Source organism: Panicum virgatum, chromosome 1K (assembly GCF_016808335.1).
Source record: "Panicum virgatum strain AP13 chromosome 1K, P.virgatum_v5, whole genome shotgun sequence".
NCBI lineage: Eukaryota > Viridiplantae > Streptophyta > Magnoliopsida > Poales > Poaceae > Panicum > Panicum virgatum.
In genome coordinates, this window is record NC_053136.1 from 33,534,560 (window position 1) to 33,555,882 (window position 21,323).

The window sequence follows — 21,323 nt, forward strand, 5'->3', positions numbered from 1 at the left end:
TAAACAAATAGAATGGTTAGAGTATAGGGGGAGATGTGATCTCCCTCCGTATACAGAGGAGATTCATCTCTCCCTTTACGTAGGGAGAGGTGTGGGGGAGCCGTTGGAGCGCTCGCTCCCCAAAGCCCGAGGGGGGGGGCGGTTTACCATGCCCCTTGGAGCCAGGGTTTTAAAATCCGACCACTAACCGGTAACCGCCGGCCTCCGGTTCCGGTATACCGGTCCGGTTTGGTCGGTTACCGGTCGGAACCGGACAAATTCAAATTTAAATTCAAACTTCACAGTTCAACCGGTTCGTACCGGTATACCGACCGGTCAGACCGGTTTACCGGCCGGTTTGAACGGTTTGCATTCAAATCTAAATTTAAAATCGCATGTGTAACCGGTATACCGGCCGGTTTGACCGGTTTACCAAGTGGGCCTTAATGTGCCGTCTCATTTTTTCTTTTTCTTTTCTTTTTAACTTTAAATGCCCGAAAAGTATGTTAAACGAACGAATTTTTGAGAAAAATTGACACCATTAGATTCGTCGCAACTTGAAGTATTTTTAGGAATTTTTTGGTAATTTTTCATTTTTTTAAATTCAAATTCAAATTTTGAATTCGGACCGATTTCATACCGGACCAAACCAGAACCGAGCCGGACCGGTTTGACCGGTTACCGACGGTTTGGTTAACCCTGCTTGGAGCAAGCCCTCCTTTTGTGTTTGTCCGGGTCCGCGCCGTGCATAGCCCTGCTTCGCCTCCGGAGGGCGCGCGGACCCTCCGGTTTTGAGGAGTCGGGCGGGAGCGGGACGACGGGGCGCCATTCTCCATCCCGTTCGGGTTTCGCGGGAACCGGGGGTTGGGTTTGTTTAATGCGGGCCGGGAATACGAGGCCAGGCCCGGGTGAGGAGAGGGTGCGGTGCCCGAGCAGGAGGGCCACGTGGGGAAGGGGCGCGCCTCTCCTCCTTTTCATGCGCCTCTCGTACGTACAGTTGTACAGAGGAGCACAGGCCGCGTACGGTTCTCGCCCATGCGCAGCGCATAGCCGCATACGGGCTCAGAGCAGGCTTTTCTCCTCTGCTCTCTGGTCCACCTGCGCCCGCCCCTCTCCCGGTCACAGTCACCGCCACCATGCTCCCGTGGCTGGCTGGTGGTGGGCTGCGACACCGGCCGCATGCATGTGCCACGACCACGGCGGCGACGCGCGCCTAGCCAGCCAAACCTGAGCCTGCCCGAGGTGTGGCCGGTGGCCCCGTGGGTGTCGTAGACAGACCCGCTCCCCCGGCAAACCCGTTCCCCTACTACTAGTCCGCTGTACAAAATCTGCGGATCGGAAATTCTACTCCGTCCAAGCGTGATCCTCCCGGAGGAAGCGAGCGACGTCCGGCTGCTCCTGTAGCTTCGTAGCGTTCTCGTACATGTATGTACATCTAGTCGGGCGGGCGTGCTTAGAAGGTTCGTGTTAGAATCGAGCGTGCAGCAGGCGCCTAGTACTAGTAGGCAAGTACTACTACTACTATATACTACTGTACTCCGGTAGTTTTGTGTGCGATTGATGGATGATGTCCTGCGATGATGAAGGGTTAGCACATAGCGCTGGCGTTCTATGTGCAGCGAGCGATCGAGCACCCTAATTTCTGGCTGATGCTGCTGCTACGAGCCATGCCGACAGGACAGCTGCGCTGAGAGCCGAGTCCATGTTCCGGTAAATAAACAAACAGTCCACATGAAAAACAGCTAGCTGGATCCTTTCACTATTCTTTTTTTTATCGGGGTATCCTTGGGCGCCGAGGGTCACGCGGTGATCTACTCACTGTAGATTTTATTTTATATTGTTAGGTCTAAACTGATCCGATAAACTGACTCATAGTTAAATTTATTTTATTCCGGAACAATTTTTAATTATTCTAGCAATACAAACAATTTGTTTGGGAAAAAATTGTTCCAGAACAAAAATTAATTATTAAATTTTGTGCGATGATTTGATTACCAGCAGCCCGATCAACTCCTAATATTTGCTGGTATCCTTTGACTTCTGATTACCAACCTTTGGCCCGCCAGACATGCGTAGATGGAGGGATATGGGTCCGAGGAGAAAACTGAAAAGGTGAACCATCATCATCCCCACGGCGATTTTTTCTATTTTCTATTTAAAAAAAATCAAAATTTCAAAAATATACTCCGGTCGCCCTATGGGGAGCGACAGGCCCTAAATGTAATTTTTTTTCTTCGAATTTGCAATGAGGTCCCTGACCGGGGACGCGCGGGTGCAAGGGGGGCCTGTCGCCCCCGGGAGACAGGAGGGGCCTGTCGCCCCCCCCCCTCTCGGGCGACCGGGGGGCCCCACCCACAGGCACGACAGGGGGGCCTGTCCCCCCCCCCCCCCCTCGGGCAACCGGGCCTTCCCCTCCTATATAACCATTCTACCCCCATTCCCTCCTCATTTGAGCCCAAAAATTTCACTAAAAAATCAGAAAAAAAGAGAGGGGTGAGGAGAAGGGAAGCGGCGAAGCCCTGCCGGATTGCGCACTTGTGATCTACATGTTAGTACATTTAGCTTATGTATTTTTCCATTGGTATTGTAGAGTAATTTAATTTAATTAGTGCTATAGTAGAACCATTTAAGTAGGAGTTTAAAGATACTTTAGTTACGCAGTAGTAAATTAGTTTAGAAAATTAGTACTACGCGTTTATTATTACAATTGCAGTACTATTAGAGACGTGTTTATAAATTAATTACGATTTAGAATAGAATTTCGCATATGCAGTATAGAATTTGAGTGTCATCAGGTAGTTATGAATACTTATATGTTGTAGTTGAAATTCATACTTAGTTTTTACTGATTATTGAATAAGGTAGTGAAGTAAAGAGTATAACTCGATAAGTATTCTGTGATATACAGATATGTAGAGCAAGATGCAGTTTCAAGTATTTTTTGGTGACTACAATATTTTGTATGGGCCAAATGGAGTAGACATTTCTGCCTTTAAGTGCACATCTAGCGTCATAGATAAACCTCTGGAGAAGAGTTTTGGTTCCATATGTAAGTGGCTGCAGCGTGGGTTCCGTGTTGATCCGGAGACACATGTGATGACCGTCCAGTCTCTTATTAATTGGGAGTTAGAAAGTGATTTATGGGAATTGATGATGATACACAGCACTGATGACTGGGAGAAGTACATGCAAGCAGCTCTAGAGCGTGGGTGGCCTCTGGCCATTCTTGTTCAAATCCGGGAGAAGACACAAAATAAAATCAAACATGGTGCAGATCAAGCAACTCCGAGTATTCGAAGAGAGACCAACTATGTTGAGCAAGATGAATCAGAAGAGATAGAGAACCAAAACATCGGACCATAGGGCCTTGCTGATGAGGGAGAGAGGATACATAGCATTTTGGACGAGATGGAGACAGAAGACCAAACCACAATAGCGATGGAAGAATATGAGGGCTCATCTGATGACGAGCAGTACTCATTGCCAAAAGAGTGGAAGGAGCATGGTTTTGGCAATCATATCGTAGAAGACGTACGAAATCAGGAGTGGGAGTACAGAGGGAATAAAGTAGTGCAAGGTGCAACATATCCAAACATTGAAGCCGTAAAAGATGCTGTGAGACTATGGGTAATATCATTGAAACGAGAATTTAGAGTCGTAAAGTCTGACAGTAAAGAATATGAGGTGAAGTGTGTGAATGATGGATGTCCATGGCGAGTACATGCATTCAAGGGAAAATGGGAGTCGATCTGGAAATGTTCCATTGTGACAGAGCACACTTGTTTGCTGTCAGAAGTTCTTCCCTCGCATCGCAATATATCATGCGACTTTGTTGCAAAGCAAATATATGGGTTGATTATGGACAACCTAAATTATGAGCTAAAAATGATTGTTCGACACATTGAGCAGACTTACCAGTACACCATTAGTTATTTGAAGGCATGGCGGGCTAAACAAAGGGTGTTCGAGATGCGATTCGGCACATACGAGGCATCATATGATAACCTACCTCGTATGTTATCCCAGATTGCTGCTAGAAAGTATTCTGCAACGAGCTTTCTTTTGCCTAGGTGCCTGTGTTAGGGCATTTCAGTGTTGTCTTCCGGTGATCTGCATTGATGGCACATTTCTGACTGGAAGGTATAAAGGTCAGATACTCACCGCAATCGGGGTAGATTGCAACAACCAAATAGTTCCGCTCGCATTTGCATTTGTTGAGAATGAGAACTTAGACAGTTGGTATTGGTTCCTTGAACGAGTGAAGGTTCATGTTGTTGTTGCACGTCCAGATGTGTGCAATGGAGCATAGATTTGAGGTTCTATGCAAGGATAGAACTGGTCGTGGTATCCATAGAGATAGGGTGGTACAGGAGAGTTTGATTACAGTAGATGGCAAAGCCTTTTGCTCCTGCATGAAGCCTAAGTTATTGCATTTGCCATGCTCGCATCTCATTGCGGCATGTGCAGAGTCTGGGTTGCAGCTAGGAGTATTTGTTTCACCTTACTTCAGCAAGGAAGCAGTTGTATCCACCTGGAGACATGAGATATACGGGATTGGAATAGTGGGACCTTTCATTCAGGATAATGAGGATAAGATGTGTTATTCCTGATCTAGCCACTAAGAAAGGCAAAGGCCGCCGTCAGACACGTCGTATTCGGAATGGTATGGACGAGTCCGAAGCAAGCAAGGCAAAAAAGCGTTGCAGCCAATGTGGAGCATTAGGTCACAACTACAAGAAGTGTCCTCAGAATGCACTTCACGATGTTGCTGACGTCGGTCCTTCCGGAAATTCCAGAGATGGAGCACCTCCTACGTTCAGACGACCATCGGCGAGAATTGCTCGTGGAAGGCACTCGGTGTCATGATGCACCAGTGTGCAGTTTGTACCTATATACTAATCGTGCGTGAAGTTTGTATCGAACATATCTGTAATATGTAGTAATCGTGCGTCCAGTTTGTATGGAACATATCTGTAATGTATAAATATCGTGCGTAGAGTTTGTATCGAATCTATCTGTAATATGTAGTAATCGTGCGTGGAGTTTGTATCGAACCTATCTGTAATGTATAAATATCGTGCGTGGAGTTTGTATGGAACATATATGTACCTATGTGTTCTAATATATTTTTTAATGCAGGTATGGAGATGGACTCCTTGCTAGACCCAGTTATCGACTCGAGCCACAGGTCTTTCTTTGCATCAGTTGAGCACCGAGCCCTAGAGGTGTTATGTCCTCGTCCACCTAGAGAGGCGATCTCCATACACCACGATTGGGTTGACAGGTATGTAATGAAATATTATTGTTTATCACTTATGTATTCGTCGGTATTCTTTTGTTTCGACAATTTTGTTTATTGCAGGTTATGTGAGTCCGGTCTACTGACTCTGTGCCGTCTTATCGAGGGTGGGTCTATTCAGCTCGACTGATCCCTCCTGACGGCGCTTGTTAACAGATAGAGGCCGGAGACACACACGTTCCACCTCCCGTGTGGGGAGATGACTCCTACGCTACAGGACGTGGCCTACCTCCTCGGCCTCCCTATCGTCGGGGAGGCTGTAGGTCCGCGTGTGGTGGCGGCCTCGTGGAAGGATGACCTCAAGTTCCGTTTTGCCCTGGTTGACCGCGTGGAAGAAGCTGGTCCGATCAACCCGCACCCACGAGCAGCATGTTCTTCGAAGACCTGGTTCCTACAGTTTACAGTACGTATTCATTGCATATTTAAGTTTAATTGTTACAATTCACATGTTACATTGTCAGTTCAAACCATTAATCTTAATTGTTTATGCAGCCTACCCTGTTGGCTGCGGATGCCGACGAATACAGTGTGACCAGATCGCTGGAGGCGTACCTACTTTGGTTGTTTGGTTACATCATGTTCAACAACACTCATGGCAATTCGGTGGATAGGATTCTCCTTCCGTATGCACGGGAGATTGCGGATGGGGACGAGGACGTACCGCCCTACAGCTGGGGTGAGGCGGTACTTGCAGTTAGTTACCGTGGACTCTGCGACGGCTGCATGAAGACAAATGGAAACGTTATCCTGGCGGGGTGCCCACTACTACTACAATTCTGTTCTTGTGGAGGCCAAGTACTATCACCCGAAGATCTTCTCCACCTCCTTCGCCTAGTTTACGGTATAAGTCCACCGAAGATACATACGAATTTACAAAAATTTGGTATCGATTTGTTAATCAACTGTGTCCAAGGGGTAATCCTAGCATATAATTAAACAACAATGTTACTGTTTCAAATATATGGATTCCAAATGATGGACGAGATTAGAACTGAATGAGAGTTACCTTAATGTGCATCTCATACACCTCTGACCGCATCCATATCTTACAAGAACTTTGTAAGAATCTAATGATATTAGGATGATTCGCTAGTTCACATACTCTCATGTATATCTTCTGACGTTCTAGCAGGTGTCCCTTTACATCTTGCATTGTAATACCTCGAAATAATGTCAAATCTTTAAACTCTACTACTTTGGAAAACACCATCTCTATCGTACCATCCGCTAACGGATCCAACTTCTTATTGATAACAAGATGGGTCATGATATCAAGTATTATACTAGATTTTTCTTCGGTCCATGAAATCCTCTACAATTGGAGGCAGCCATTGCCTTATGCTACAATATCAATAAGGTACTGTCATAATTCTATTCTAATTCATAATTAATTTAAAAACAAGTCTGTAATAGTACTGAAATTGTAATACTAAACGAGTGTTCTAAAGCACCAAATCTAATTCAGCTAATCCGCTAATTAAATAAAATTGTTATACAATATCAACGGATTCATACGGAAGTTACCGGTAGATAACAAATGCGGAATTCGACAGAGTTTCACCGTTTTTCTTTTCTTCACCCCTCTCTTTTTTTCTGAATTTTTGGTGCAATTTTTTGGCTCAAATGAGAACGGAATGGAGGCCAAAACTTATATAGGGTGGGAGACCCCTGTCGCCCGGGGGGGGCGACAAGCCCCCTCCCCCGGCCAGGGACCTATTTGTAAATTTTAAAAAAAATTATATTAAGGTCCTGTCGCTCGTTGCTTGGGCGACAGGCCTGTCGCCCTTGGGCCGGGCGACCGGAGGTATTTTCGAAAATTTTCAAAACGGACATATATTTTTGAAATTTTTATTTTTTTAATATAAAAAAGAAAAAGGCGCATCCCACGAGAGGAGCTCAGTCGGCCCACCGGTCCACGCATAAGCTAGGCTACGGCCCATTTTTTCCCCTAGCGTGCGCTGTGGGGCGCGATCCAGAAACAATACACGAGGCCCACGAGGGGACTAAACAGCAGATCATCAAGATCCGACACGACCCTTCCTTAAAAAAAAACTCTTTACCTCCCTCAGCTATCACAAAAATCTATTTTTCTCTCTCAACTATAAAATCGAATATAATTGCTCTCACATCTCTTTAGAACTAGACATGTGACCTCCCACTATTTTTCTTTTATGTTTACTTCGGTTGAAACTTTGAAAAATTATAGTAAATTATAAAATATAAAATTCAATTTTATTGGACTCTACATAAGTAGATCTATGCAGTGAACATATGTTATGGTATACTTTAGTATAAAATTTTTTCTGTAGCTTCAGATATATAATTTTCTACAATTAATTTATAACTACAGTTTTGTGGTTCGTTTATGGTGAAACGCTTGAGCTTTAGTAAAAATTTCATGCTCATTACATCATGTATGATCCAATGAGTATGATATTTTTAATACAACTAAAGCATATAATGATTATTCCACTATAAATATTTCACCATAGTTGGACCACGGAACTGTAACTATGAATTAATTATCAAAAAGTATATATGTCTAAAGCTATAGCAAAAATTTTGTACTAATGTATACCATATCATAGATTTTTCATTCTATGTTTTTTATGATTTAGTAATTGTTCAAAGATTAAGGCGAAAATAAACATAAAAAATTAAAACCCCACAAAAAAAACCAGTAACTATAACTCATGCATGCATAGAAAACCCACCGAGAAAACTACAGATTTTACTATAGCTCAAGCGTGTAATGACTAGCCACCATAAAAAATTTACCATAATTAGTATCTGTAGCAATGAAAAAATCGCGGGCTATTAAAAATAGCGTTTGACCTTTTCTGGCCGCTATTGACGACCGCGCTATAGCGGCAACTAAGCGGAGTAGCGTTAGCTGATTGCTGCCGCTATAGCGCGCTATTTGTTTACAAGTGACAAAAAAAATCTATGATAAGTTGATAACATAATAATAACCAACATAATCCATAAATTTTCAACATAATCCATGAGTTTCCAATATAATAACAGCCAATATAATCGATGATAAGTTGATACTTGATAACATAATTTTTTTATGAAGTAACGGGCTGAGCAAGCTATTTTAGGCCTGGTAGCAATAGCGGGAAAATAGCGGCGCTATGGCGCTATTAGCGTTTAGCAGCGCAATAGCGCGAAATAGCGCGAATAGTGTGAAAATTAGCAATATCGTCGCGACACTTGCTTCGTCCCCCTATAGCGGCACTATAGTGCCAAAATAGTGCGCTATTTTTTTCCATGATCTGTAGCTATGAATTAATTAATAAAAAGTATGTATTTTAAGCTACAACAAAAATTTGTACTAAAGTGTACTATATCATATGTTTACTATATAGATCTACTCATGTGGAGTCCAACAAAAATAGTTTTTCATTTTATATTATTTTTGTGATTTTCTATGATTTTTAAAAAATCAATCAAAATAAACATAAAAGAAAATTAGAAAAACTATTGAGGAAAGCAACGATGGAGGTTATGTGTCCGGTTTTAAAGAGTTGCGAGAGCAATTATGTCCGATTTTGTAGTATAGGGAGAAAAATAGGCTTTTGCGATAGTTGGAAAAGGTAAAGAGGACTTTTTTCAAAGAAAAAACTACACGACCTTCCATGACCTGCTCAAGTAAAATGTTCAAATGCACTGAAGCAATTCCCGCTCCGAAGGAGGACCCATGTGTCATAAGTGTCACTATTAGACCAATCTCAATACATATATAGAAGTGCTATGAGCATTAAATATCATGTCATATTAGTAAATTTGCTGACATGATAGAGTAACTTATGAGGCAAGAGGACATGAAGTTTTATAGGATTAGAGAGGAATTTTATCATCGTAACATCCTCTAGCACATATTAAGTTCCTGTACAATGACAATTTTCATTGAGACTTGCTTTAACACCTTATATGTGTCCACCCATGATGCAAAAGTGTCCATGCCACGATAAGGAGGACAGTCCTCATCCGCCGTCCTCATCTGGTGGAGTCACACGCTCACACCTAGTACAACGATGGACCCTCATAGTTCTTAAGGAATTCAACTAGAAACATTGTTTATTACACCAATTGGGCTATGTGATTTCACTTCCCGTACAATGTTTTGGTTCATATATCCTTCTTCAATTCTCGATCCAAATGGCAATTCACAAATTTACCGTATCTAGTAGGGTTTCGCCTTTAGCGTATGTTCTCTATAATAAGCTATAATCATGATGCAGTTAAATATCATCTCCGTGTTCAATTGATAGGCGTACATTTTGAATTCACAGCGCATACATAGCGCTACCATACTTGATGCTAATAAGCTATTGACTATGTCTCATCAAATTTTTAAAACTTTAATTGTCAAAAAAATTTATTGAAAACATAAGAACCATACTCTACTATATTTTGTAAATTATTCTAATACAAAAGGAAGTCAAATGGAGACCAAACAATAGAAGGTCAACTGTATCAAATATATTATAAAGGTCTATTTTATGGAAGACAGTATGTACGCTTAACAAAACTGATGTAAGTGTTGCTATCAAAATTACAAGAACTCATCAAAACATGCAAATTTATTACTTTTACTTTGTTGTTAGTGTTAATTGACAAGGAAATGCCAAGTTTGTTAGAATTCATACTCTAGTGAACAAACTTATTAACAATCTTCCACATTGAGAAAAGACAGTTGTTTTACAAAAAATGATCAGATATGTAAGTTGGGCATGATTCGAGTTTTGTTGAAAGTGTGAATTTCAAAAATGATGAAAAATAAGGTGAAGACTATTGAATTAGTTCGACTTTTCTGCTTTCAGTTTATTTCCTCTCACAAAATACTAGTGAGTCAGACGAAATCAGTCGGCTTTTTACCAGCCGAACAGAGTAAATGGTTCATTCAAAAAAAAAATTACTTATGCAAAGAAACTAGGTGTTCCAAGGAGAGAAATCAAGCATTGCAGTAAAACCTATGATTTTTTTTTATTCCGAAGCTTTTTCTTTCTGCCATTAGAACAAGGAGAAAGAGGGGAGTACCATTGCCTATCAACATCCTATCTTTTTGAAAGATAAATGTCAGCATTCCAATGGGCCACCTCATACCAAGAATCTTCATTTTTGGCCGGTTCCAAACATTAGCCGACCACTTCAAGGCAAGAGCTATGGGGAGGACGAAGTTCCCGTGCCCGCTGACGTGTGGGCCCATGTTCCGTGGGGCCCACGTGTCAATGGCAGTCACTTCACGGGCGGGAAACTGGCGCGGGGAGGACTGGGGTGCCCCAACCCCACCGAGCAGCGAGGGCAAGTCGGTCCAGCCCTTCAGGTTCCCGCGAAATCTATAGGCGGCGGCGCGAAGCGAGACTGGAGTTTGGGGGGAAAATTTCGCGGGCCGGGCGCTAGCAGGAGCCGGAGCTGTAGCCGCCGCCGCCGCCTCGAGAGGGGAGAGGGGAGATGGGGAAGGAGCGGGAGCGGGAGCGGGAGCGGGAGGAGCAGGTGGCCATGGTGCGCGCCGTGCTCGGCGACGGCATGCCGGAGATGGACATCATTCGTGCGCTTCACATGGCCGGCGACGACCCCACCAAGGCCATCAACATCCTCCTCGACTTCGACCACAAGCCGCCCCCGCCGCCTCTCCGGACGACGCCCTCGCCCTCGCCTCCGCCGGGGAAACCCGCCAAAACCCTCGCCGAGTCAACCCCACCAAGCAAAGCCCCTGCCCGGCCCAAGCCCACGGCAGAGAAACCTAAGGCCGCACCTGCGCCCGCGACAACCAACGTCGCCGGCGCCGGCGAGCACTGGTGGCTGGTTGGGAGCGCCGAGATGGCGGGGCTGTCCACCTGCAAGGGCAGGCGGATTGCCCCCGGGGATGCGGTCACCTTCTCCTTCCCCAACGCCGCGGCCGCCGCCGTCGCCGCGGGGAAGAGCCGTCCTGGCCGCTCCTCCCTCGCTTCCTGCTCCTCCGAGATCATGCGCTTCTCCACCCCGAACCACGGGGAGGTACATTCATCACTGCTGCCCACCCTAATTCTCTTGACACTGCATCGTGCCACTATGGTGTAGTGTAACGACGCGTTGCCGTTTAGGTTGGTCGCATTCCCAACGAGTGGGCGCGTTGCCTGCTTCCCCTGCTCAAGGAGAACAAGATAAAAGTCCAGGGAACCTGCAAATCAGCTCCCGAGGCGCTTAGCATTATGGACACTGTCCTTTTGTCAGTGAGGTATATGAATTGCAGCTGGAGCTAACTCCAATTTATATGCTGTTGAGCGTTTCTGTTGTTCGATGACCAACTCCATCTTGAGTCTGGTTTGTACTTTGCAGTGTATATATCAACAGCTCAATGTTTCATGATCAAAAGCAATCAACACCCAAGGCAGCTCGGGTTGCTTCTGAGGAATCCACATTTTATCCACTACCTGCACTTTTCAAATTGATTGGACTTGCCCCTTATAAAAAGGTGAGCTGTTTGCTCTTATTGTCTCCTGTTCATTTTATCACTAGTGCAAATGCACTGCAGAAATCATCAATTCAAAGCTCTTTGTATAGGTGAATCATCATGGATAAATATGCACTGCTAATGTTTGTACTTAGGAGCTCTTTGGACCCTGAAATCATCCTTAATAAATAATTTTGAAACAGAGTCGTTGATACATACTGAAAGCAAGGAACTAAAAAGCATGAAAACCGTTTATATCTTTACCCAACCTTGTACATCAAATGATTTTAGATTGTGAACAGCGGTATAAAGAGACCGTAAAAGAAATGAGTCCACGCAAATTATATATATTGCTCTTTTGCCTGAATTAGCATGTTAGTATCGTCTGATTTATTTGGTTCAACATAAATTCAAATCAGGCTGCATTTACTCCAGAAGATCTTTATTCCAGGAAGCGGCCAATGGAGACAAAGGTAAAAGTTTAGTACTTTGTACATTACACTGCTATCAACATAATAAATACTGGCCATTCATCTGCCTGAACAGAGCAGTATTGGAGCACCTGCCATAAAGTTGAGATCCGAGAATATGAGATTCGTTTCTGGTGGAAATGAAGATGATCAAGGTGAAGCAACTGTTTCAGATTCAGATTTGGATGTTATAATTGGGGTCTCAGATAGCTCTGCGCTGGAGGTAGTTCAACAAGAAATTGTTGTTTCAAGTTTCAGCAACCAGTTGCTTGTCTTGACTTCGGTAGTGCTTTGAATTTATATTTGTAGGAAAGGGATCCCCCTGATTCTCTGCTATGTGATCTACGCCCTTATCAAAAGCAGGCCCTTCATTGGATGCTGCAGCTTGAGAAAGGTAGTTCTTCCCAGAATGCAGCTACAACCCTTCACCCTTGTTGGGAAGCATACAAACTCGAGGACAAGTATGTATATGCTGTATACTTGTATTAACTGTTTATTTATGATCATGGTAGCAATAGTTGAACATTAAAATTTGTCATTTTCCTGCATTTGTCTTAGGAGGGAGCTAGTTTTGTACTTGAATGTATTCTCAGGCGATGCTACAACTGAATTTCCTAGTACACTACAACTTTCAAGAGGAGGGGTAAGGATATATTTCACATATTTATCTTTACCATTTTTGTTGATAGTTATAGGTTCTGGTTGAAATTGGATTCATTTTAATTGGCTGACTGAGTACATTTTAAGATTCTGGCAGATGCAATGGGACTGGGGAAGACTATTATGACAATAGCTCTTCTTCTTTCTGATTCTAGCAAAGGATGCATCACAACTCAGAATACTACTCACATCTTTGGAGAAGCCAGTGGGTTGGGTGAATCGCAAGATGCTGTGAAGAAGCTTGCTAGCCCTTTCTCTTTTAGCAGGCACAAGACAGTCAAGGCCCCACTTATTGAAGGTGGCAATCTAATTATCTGCCCGATGACACTAATAAGTCAGTGGAAGGTATAGTCTAATAGTGTCACCGCCACACCATTGCATATGATATGCTATATGTATGTTCATTTGCTACTTGCAGAGAAGTAAAAGACAAGAGGCCGTCAACATAATTTGACTTGCTTTACCAATTTCATTTATAAATGTAATCCTAGAACTATTTTTTTGAACACTATAATTGATATTGTGAATATCAGGAAGAGATTGAAGCTCGTACTAAGCCAGGTGCTGTCAATATATAAATTAATTTTTTTGAACATTATAATTGATATTGTGAATAACAGGCAGAGATTGAAGCTCATACTAAGCCAGGTGCTGTGAATATATACGTTCACTATGGACAAAACAGGCCAAAGGATGCAAGCTTTATAGGTCAGAGTAATATTGTCCTGACTACATATGGTGTTGTGTCATCAGAATTTTCAATGGATGTAAGCTCTGAGATCTCATAGGATGTCCCTGTCTTTCAATTTTTTCTTAATATGGCCAAGCTTTTATAAATATTTTCATTGGCTGAATAACATAGATAGACTGGTCATTTGCATACTTTTACCACTGTAGCCCCTTGATTTGGCATCTTTTACATTTTGCTTGTGTCCTCTTTTTAAAAATAAATAGTTCAAAGTAATACAGATACTGCATTACCTTTTTGTTCGATTTTTGTCCTTCGCGCCATGAGTGTACATTTGATTCTTCATGCTATATTTATGCAATCTCGTTGGTAATGAAAGTGGCTTGCTTAAATTTGGTTCATGCATGAGGGGAAGTATAAAGAAAATAACAACATTGACCAAAGTGGGGATGCAATGATGGGGAACTTTGCTGAGGCTATCGCCATTAATCTTTAGTTTGATTGTGCAAACTGATTATTAACTGAACTTTTGATATCTGCTGGGTAGGGCTCAACGGAACATGGGGCTTTGTACTCGGTACATTGGTTCAGAGTTGTGCTTGATGAAGCACACATGATAAAATCTTCTAAAAGTTTGATATCCTTAGCAGCGGCAGCTCTGACTGCTGATCGGCGCTGGTGTCTCACTGGTACACCAATTCAGGTGAGGATATGCAGCATCTTTGTTAGAATTCACTGAAGAGATCATATTTATCCCCCTAATGTAGGATGATTGAGCAGACAAATTATACTTATTATTTTCATGCATGTATTTGCATTTTAGTTGCTTATGCGTTTTTTTATTACTTTGCTGGCAGAACAACTTGGAGGATTTATATAGCCTTTTCCGGTTTCTGAGAGTTGAACCATGGAGGAACTGGGCTTTGTAAGTGATATTCATTTGTTTTCATTAACGGGTCTTGTTAAGTCTGGCAACTTAAATTAATTGGATTGTTGAAAATTTGCAATTTTTATTTGCAGTATTTATCATTCTCTGTTTATTTACACATAACAATAGCCTTTTTAGGTTGTGTATATTGAGTTGCATGCACCGACCAGTTCAACCCAAAAGCTTAAGCTGATGGGAAGAGGTGGGCAATTCACTTATATTCCAACAGTGTAGATGTAGATGATTTATGTGTTTAATAACAGTGGCAGAGAACTTGGAAAATTATATTAATCCAGATAGGAAGAGATAAATCATAAATTGGAGCGAATTAGATAACATGCAAATAACACAGTGGTAGGTCCTTGGTCGTCCAGTTGTGAGGTTACCAACCTGGCTCCACAATTCGAGGATCTTCGCTTTGATGATTGGTGGGAACCGGGAACGAGTTGCTTCTGGAGCTGGAGAAAAATTACGGAAAGGCCTCAATTCCCTGATCATTTTGGGAGCATGGACACTATGGAACCATCGGAATAATTGTGTGTTTGATGGGGCTTCTCCGAACCTAGCTAGAGCCTTTTACTCGCTGGGGAAGAGGTACAGTCCTGGGGTTTGGCTGGGGCTAGAGGTATCTCTTATCTCTGCCGTGGTGCCAGAGTAAGGGTTTGTTGGTCGCAGTCATCTTGTTGCCGCGTCTATTTGTTTTGTTGAGTGTGTGTGTGTGTGTGTGTTGTAAGGTTTCTTACCCCTGGGTTCTTACCCCTTTATTTTCTTCTTAATATAATGATACACAGCTCTCTGTATTCAAGAAAAAAAAAGGCTACCAATCTGGGTTCAAATTCTGTCTCGCATAAAAAAGGCCCCTCGCTGTGCGTCCTTCGCAGTCTGGCACTAGGGGGCTTTTCTCTACCCTTCAGATGGAAGAAAACTTCTTACTGCAATGCCTCGGGCTAGGTCTTTCCCTTAGGGGTTGAGTTTTTGTAGATTTCAGTGTCGTAACAGGAATGTTCCAAACATGGGGGGAGCCAAGACCGCTGCCACTGGCCCCCTCCCTCCAGCACTGTTAAGTTGTGTCTGCATCCAAATTTTCTGTTTGATGAGACTTAACAAACTTATCTCTTAATTGTAAGAATTGCTGCAGGATGTAAACTACATTGTTGTTTTTTCTTAAAACAACTAAACAAGAACTGTCCACTTGGTTATACAATCCACATTATTCTGTAAATCCTATTCTATTTTGTTCACATCAAGTATGTTCTTTTTTAGAGAATACACAGGAAGGCTGTCTGTCTTTGTACTACCTCCATTCTCAATGTCATATTTTTGGGAACATGCGGAGTATTAGGTATAAAATAGAATTTTGTTACAATTCGTCAGCTGTAGCACAAGCTTGGATCTAGGATCCGTCAACACTTGCTAATGTACTATACTTAAACAAGGTTCACATCAACTATGTTAATTCTGCGTCTGGCTATATTCTTCATACAGTAACAGATTTTTAATATTAAATTCTATAACTTCTATTGCTTGCCTTATGTTTAGGTGGAATAAACTTGTACAAAAACCATACGAAGAAGGTGATGAAAGAGGCTTAAAGCTAGTGCAGTCCATTTTGAAGCCAATTATGTTGAGAAGGACTAAAAATAGTACAGACAATGAGGGCAGGTACGTTCAACTTTGGTTATGATGCATTTTATCTTTCTCCCACCTTTGTAGGATGGAGGAGCTTTATAAATTACTGAGAAGAAGGGATGCAAACCACTTTCAACATTGCTTCTGAACAATCTTTTTGGCACATGACTTACATGCATGCTTTTGTACAGACCAATTCTTAATTTACCCCCTGCAAATATTGAAGTAAAATATTGTGATTTGTCAGAAGCTGAGAAGGATTTCTATGAAGCTCTATTTAGAAGATCTAAGGTAACGCGCTTCAACTGATAAGCATTTTCATTCGAGAAAAACTGATAAGCATTTTCATTCGGAGAGATAAATTAATTGCCTTATGTTGCTTGTAGGTAAAATTTGATCAATTTGTGGAGCAAGGAAAGGTTCTGCACAACTATGCTTCAATCCTGGAGTTACTTTTGCGCCTTCGTCAATGCTGTGACCACCCATTCCTTGTTATGAGGTTTGTTTACATGCAATGCTATGCTGAATAACAGGTTGCTATTGGTACCTGAAATTTGGGTTCGTATGTTCTTACATGAAGAGCAATAGCTTTTAAACATTGACCACCAATATTTGAAGTTTTTTTTTGGCCATTGATTGCCTCTTGTTGATGGAGCTTTTTTGTTGCCAGTCGTGGTGATACACAGGAGTTTGCAGACCTAAACAAGCTTGCAAAGCGATTCCTGCGTAGTGGTAATGGACCTAAACAAGCTTGCAAAGCGATTCCTGCGTAGTGGTAATGGTCCTGTTAATGGGGATTCTTCTTGCCTTCCCTCTAGAGCTTACATTGAAGAGGTTGTTCAAGAACTGCAAAAAGGTGAAGGGGAGTGTCCTATTTGCCTGGAAGCCTTTGAGGATGCCGTATTAACTCCTTGTGCACACTGTTTATGCCGAGAGTGTCTATTATCTAGTTGGCGGAGTGCAACAACAGGTCTTTGCCCTGTCTGTAGGTATTTAATGTTTCACTCTACTTGTCTCTGATACATTTTGCTTTCCTAAGCATATTTCCATTCTGTCATGTCCTTCAATTTGATTGTACTATTGCAGAAAATCGATGAGCAAGCAAGATCTTATAACTGCTCCAACTGATAGCCGCTTTCAAATTGATGTTGATAAAAACTGGGTTGAATCTTCCAAGATATCTGCTCTCCTGCAGGAGTTGGAAGTTCTTCGCAGTTCTGGTGCCAAGAGTATCGTATTTAGCCAGTGGACTGCATTTTTAGATCTGTTGCAAATTCCACTTTCAAGGTAAGTGGTGTTAAGTTTTTATGAGTCAATGTTAACTTCGTATAGGCCATTATCTGCACATTATGTTTTTTATACATGCTTCCACCTGTAAGATCTATAATAACTATCTCTTTCTGCCTAGAACCTCCTGTCCCCACAGTATTAGACTTAATATTTTGACAGGTCTTTTTTCACGACTGTTGTGATGAAGCTGATCACATACCAACTAATTGAGTTTTTGCATGGCAGGAATAACTTCTCATTTGCTAGGCTGGATGGGACGCTGAATCTTCAGCAAAGAGAGAAAGTAATCAAGGAGTTCTCTGAGGACAGAGGCATTTTGGTATTCCTTCTGTTGCTTGAATCCACTCCTTTCTAGATTAGTGTCATTTTAAATTGAAAGATCCGATGTGTTAAAAATGTTAGGACCTTCAGTTCATTTGATCTATGCAGGTTCTGCTTATGTCTCTGAAGGCTGGTGGTGTTGGTATCAACCTTACTGCTGCATCTAGTGCGTTTGTCATGGTAAATTTTTATTCAACCTTTTTTTTTCAAAATTTACAAACAATATCATTTTTGAACTAGAAGGCATACTTTTGGTTAGTGGTTTGTTAACATCATTCATATCTGAGTTCCATATTTTGGCTGATTGAGCCTCCATATCTTCACTGTTTATATTAGACAATCATTACCAAAATAAACCATAAAAAGGGAAACAATTTCATTGTAATGTTTGGTTCATCAATGCTGAACTGATCATATGGCAATATGCTAGGCTGGTGGCAGTGTCATGCATATATTGCATCATGACTGGCCTTTGCTAAACCGCACACCAGCAAATGCTATAAAAAATTTTCGATTGTAATATATATTAAGGTAGTCAGTATGTGCCCTTTTTCTATCAAATTGGTCAAAGGTGATCAAAACCCAATACTAGACAGAAGCAAGCAAAGATAATCTTGCCACATTTTATCAGTTCATTAACAAATGGGACCTGGCATACAGAAAATGATTAGTAATATAGCCTGTCTAAACAATAATATTGTGCTGGAATATCTACTTTTTTATGCTGGAGTGATACCGTGATTTTTCAGCTGTGTTTGCATGTTCTATGAGCGTTCGTGAGTTTTATTAATGGTGTTTGCTTCAGGACCCTTGGTGGAATCCTGCTGTTGAGGAACAAGCTGTCATGCGCATCCATCGAATTGGTCAGACAAAGACTGTTTCTATCAAAAGATTCATTGTGAAGGTACCTAACTTTTTGTTCAAATCTCATCGTAATCCAGATTTGACATTATAATATGGTCTCCTGTTATCATTCTGTGTTTATTATGCTATGACATAACCGACTCAGGGCACTGTCGAGGAACGAATGGAAGCCGTGCAGGCGCGTAAGCAACGGATGATTTCTGGAGCCTTAACAGATCAAGAAGTCCGCACGGCACGTATAGAAGAACTGAAGATGCTTTTCTCTTGAGATGGCAAAAGGGCTGGTATGGTCGGCAATGCGTCCATGGGTAAGGTCGGCATCCTTTTTCCCCCTAGGAATCGAAATGGAAGGGCAAAAACGAGGGTACTGAGTTCGGATTGCTGCTGCCCAGATATCTTCCATCTTCCGGCGTTTGTACACATGATTTTGTGTATCATGAACAAAACTTGAGAGTCGGCAGAAGAAAAGGTGTACCTGCGCATTCTTTTCGGAACAGGTATATATAATGAGGCCAAGAGTCCAAGACGCTTCCCCGAGTGGGACAGCAACTGAAAGAAACATGGAAGATGACGTGCTCCTACCAAGATAATCTATCTATATTAACTTCATTTACCCCCCACTTGGATTTAAATGCCAAATTGCCAATACACCACATGTGCAAGGGGCTATTCTAATACCAGAAGGACAAGGAGAATGGCCTTACTTGAAACGATGAAACTGAAGTACTCCTAGATTGCTAAGAAAATCGAAGAAATTTTCAGACGTTTAGGTTGCTGACCAAAGCAGAATGATCCGCTGACTTTTGCGTCCAGGCAACCACTGAAAATCCATTGGCAGGAGCGAAGTCAGTGGATGTGCTCCATCCTTAGCTGACTAAGCACCAAACGTATACAATCCACGAATCTAGGGAGGGAGTAGAACAATTTACAGGTGGTCTGCCGATCTGAGGCCACGCTACAACAGCGGCCCGAAGTGCACGAAGCCCAGCCATGGCGGTAGCATGTTGCTTGGCCTGTCGGCAGGGGCGGCCGTGCCCTCTCTGGCTTCGGTTGGACAGGTAGAGGAGGAAGCCGCAGCCGCAGCCGCCTTGGGGCAGAGGAAGAAGCTCCTGCTCCCCAGCTCCACGACCTTCTCGTCCGGGTCCAAGCCTGTTTGTTCGCAGGACAGCCATCATGTCAATGGACGAGAGGGCTAACGAGGATTGCGGGGGAGGCGGCGCCACGTACTCTGCAGGCTGAACTGGGAGTAGTGGAGCCCGAACGCCGCCGGGTCGGCGGACGGCAGCAGCGGGCGGCGGCGCTCCCCGACGTAGAGCCCCACGGCGGCGGCGACCAGGTCCGCGACGCGCCACTCGGCGCGCGCCATCACGTGCAGCGGCCACATGCTCCGCTGCACGGCCACGGTCACCAGCACCTTGCTCGGCGCCGCCCTCCCGCCGGCCCCCGCCCACGGGGCACGGGCATGAGCAGCCGCCGCGTCGCCGCCGCGGCCCGTGCCGGCTCGCCGGAAGCCCCGGTCGCTGATGCCGGCGAGCAGGTCCGGGTGCGTCCGGGGCCTCTGCCTCAGCAGCAGGCCGTCGCGCTGCTGCTCGGCCGCGCCCCCGCGCCCGTGGAACGACGCCGACCGCTGCGCCAGCGACTCGCGCGGCGGCGCCGCCAGTGTCGCCGCGTGCCGCGGCTGCCTCGGCCCCGGCCTGGCCTTCTGGTCCGCCGGCGGCGCGACAGGAGGCATCGCCGCGACCGGAGCGGCGTGGAACCGGAACTCAGGAAGCGATGGACCCGAACACTGAAGCTGCGCCTCGCCCGGAACTCAGGTCGCTTGCTTGCCACCGAGAGCTCTGCTCTGCAGCCACGCGGGGACAAGAGGTTAAAGGTGGACCGTGGCCGGAGCTTATATATACATGGACACAAGTACGATCCGATTCCGATCGTCGGGCCTCGATCAATGAGGTGATTGGTTTAGATTCTGGGGGAGGGGCGGGAGGAAGCTTCAACTCGTGCGGCGCCACTTGTGAGGCGCGGCGCGGCACCGGCGTCTCGGGTTCAAGTAGACACGCACGGGGAGAGCTGAGAGGCTGCCATCGCACGCCGCTTCGATGGCTTCACGCTCAGAGCTCAGTCCGGCACGGCGAACGAGTCCTGGTGCAGCAAACACTGCTTGGCCGCTTGCTGCCCCGCTCGACACGTGTAAGCTAGGTCGCAGTCACCTGGTCGGGCTATATCGGAGCCCCAACAAAAATTCCATCTCTCTCTCTCTCGCTGCCAAACAATATTCATGTTTCATGGAAAAATAAAATATAGCACAGAAACGTCTAAAATTGCGGCTTCCTGGTGTCTGGATGGAGTTCACTGGATGTGGCTGATCATAGGGAGGTTTGAAGTTGGCGGGAACTCGTGCCTTGTCTCGTGCTCGGCTGGGGCTAAGAGCAACTCCAACATATTGATCTTTTTCTTTTCTCTTTCTCACATATAGGGAAATCTTTTTTCTTAATTTCAACATATATGGAAGAAGTGCTCCAGCAGATTGATTTCCCCCCTTTCTATATGGAAAGGGAGATGTGATGTCTCCTCTTTCTACTGGTGTCGGTGCTCCAGGACTGGGGTACCCCCTCTTGCTGTGTCTAGACAAGAGTCTCGTAGTTATCCTTAACTACGCCCTGACGGCCGAGCAGCCGGGCCCCTGTGGTCCGGAGCCCTACTCTCCCGGCAAACGGCCCCGGACCCGCTCCCCGCTTGGGGAGGGTCCGGTGACG

At 44.1% G+C, this 21,323-nt stretch overlaps 2 protein-coding genes across 6 annotated transcripts; one reads left to right on the forward strand and one right to left on the reverse strand.

Moving 5' to 3' along the window:
* Positions 1 to 10,565: 10,565 nt before the first annotated feature.
* On the forward strand, positions 10,566 to 19,218 carry LOC120703375 (DNA repair protein RAD5A-like). Of its 5 annotated transcripts, none has more exons than XM_039987431.1 (22): positions 10,568 to 11,284; positions 11,371 to 11,504; positions 11,606 to 11,741; positions 12,140 to 12,193; positions 12,267 to 12,413; positions 12,500 to 12,651; positions 12,749 to 12,833; positions 12,938 to 13,195; positions 13,471 to 13,617; positions 14,086 to 14,241; positions 14,396 to 14,463; positions 16,006 to 16,128; positions 16,287 to 16,386; positions 16,482 to 16,594; positions 16,766 to 16,827; positions 16,871 to 17,084; positions 17,182 to 17,382; positions 17,611 to 17,704; positions 17,815 to 17,886; positions 18,512 to 18,610; positions 18,716 to 18,883; positions 18,963 to 19,218. In XM_039987431.1, the coding sequence occupies exons 1-21, from the start codon at positions 10,739 to 10,741 to the stop codon at positions 18,836 to 18,838; spliced, it is 3,084 nt and encodes a 1,027-aa protein (XP_039843365.1). In that variant the 5' UTR covers positions 10,568 to 10,738; the 3' UTR covers positions 18,839 to 18,883; positions 18,963 to 19,218. The 5 variants fall into 5 exon arrangements, with proteins under 5 accessions (XP_039843384.1, XP_039843374.1, XP_039843365.1 ...); XM_039987434.1 differs by having other exon boundaries at positions 18,716 to 18,878; XM_039987425.1 differs by having other exon boundaries at positions 18,716 to 19,202.
* On the reverse strand, positions 19,139 to 20,632 carry LOC120703395. The gene is made up of 3 exons (XM_039987461.1): positions 19,798 to 20,632; positions 19,500 to 19,719; positions 19,139 to 19,390 (listed from the first exon to the last, which is right to left on the reverse strand). Exons 1-2 carry the CDS (start codon positions 20,300 to 20,302, stop codon positions 19,526 to 19,528), a joined length of 699 nt encoding a protein of 232 aa, XP_039843395.1. The 5' UTR covers positions 20,303 to 20,632; the 3' UTR covers positions 19,139 to 19,390; positions 19,500 to 19,525.
* Between the last annotated feature and the right edge of the window lie 691 nt (positions 20,633 to 21,323).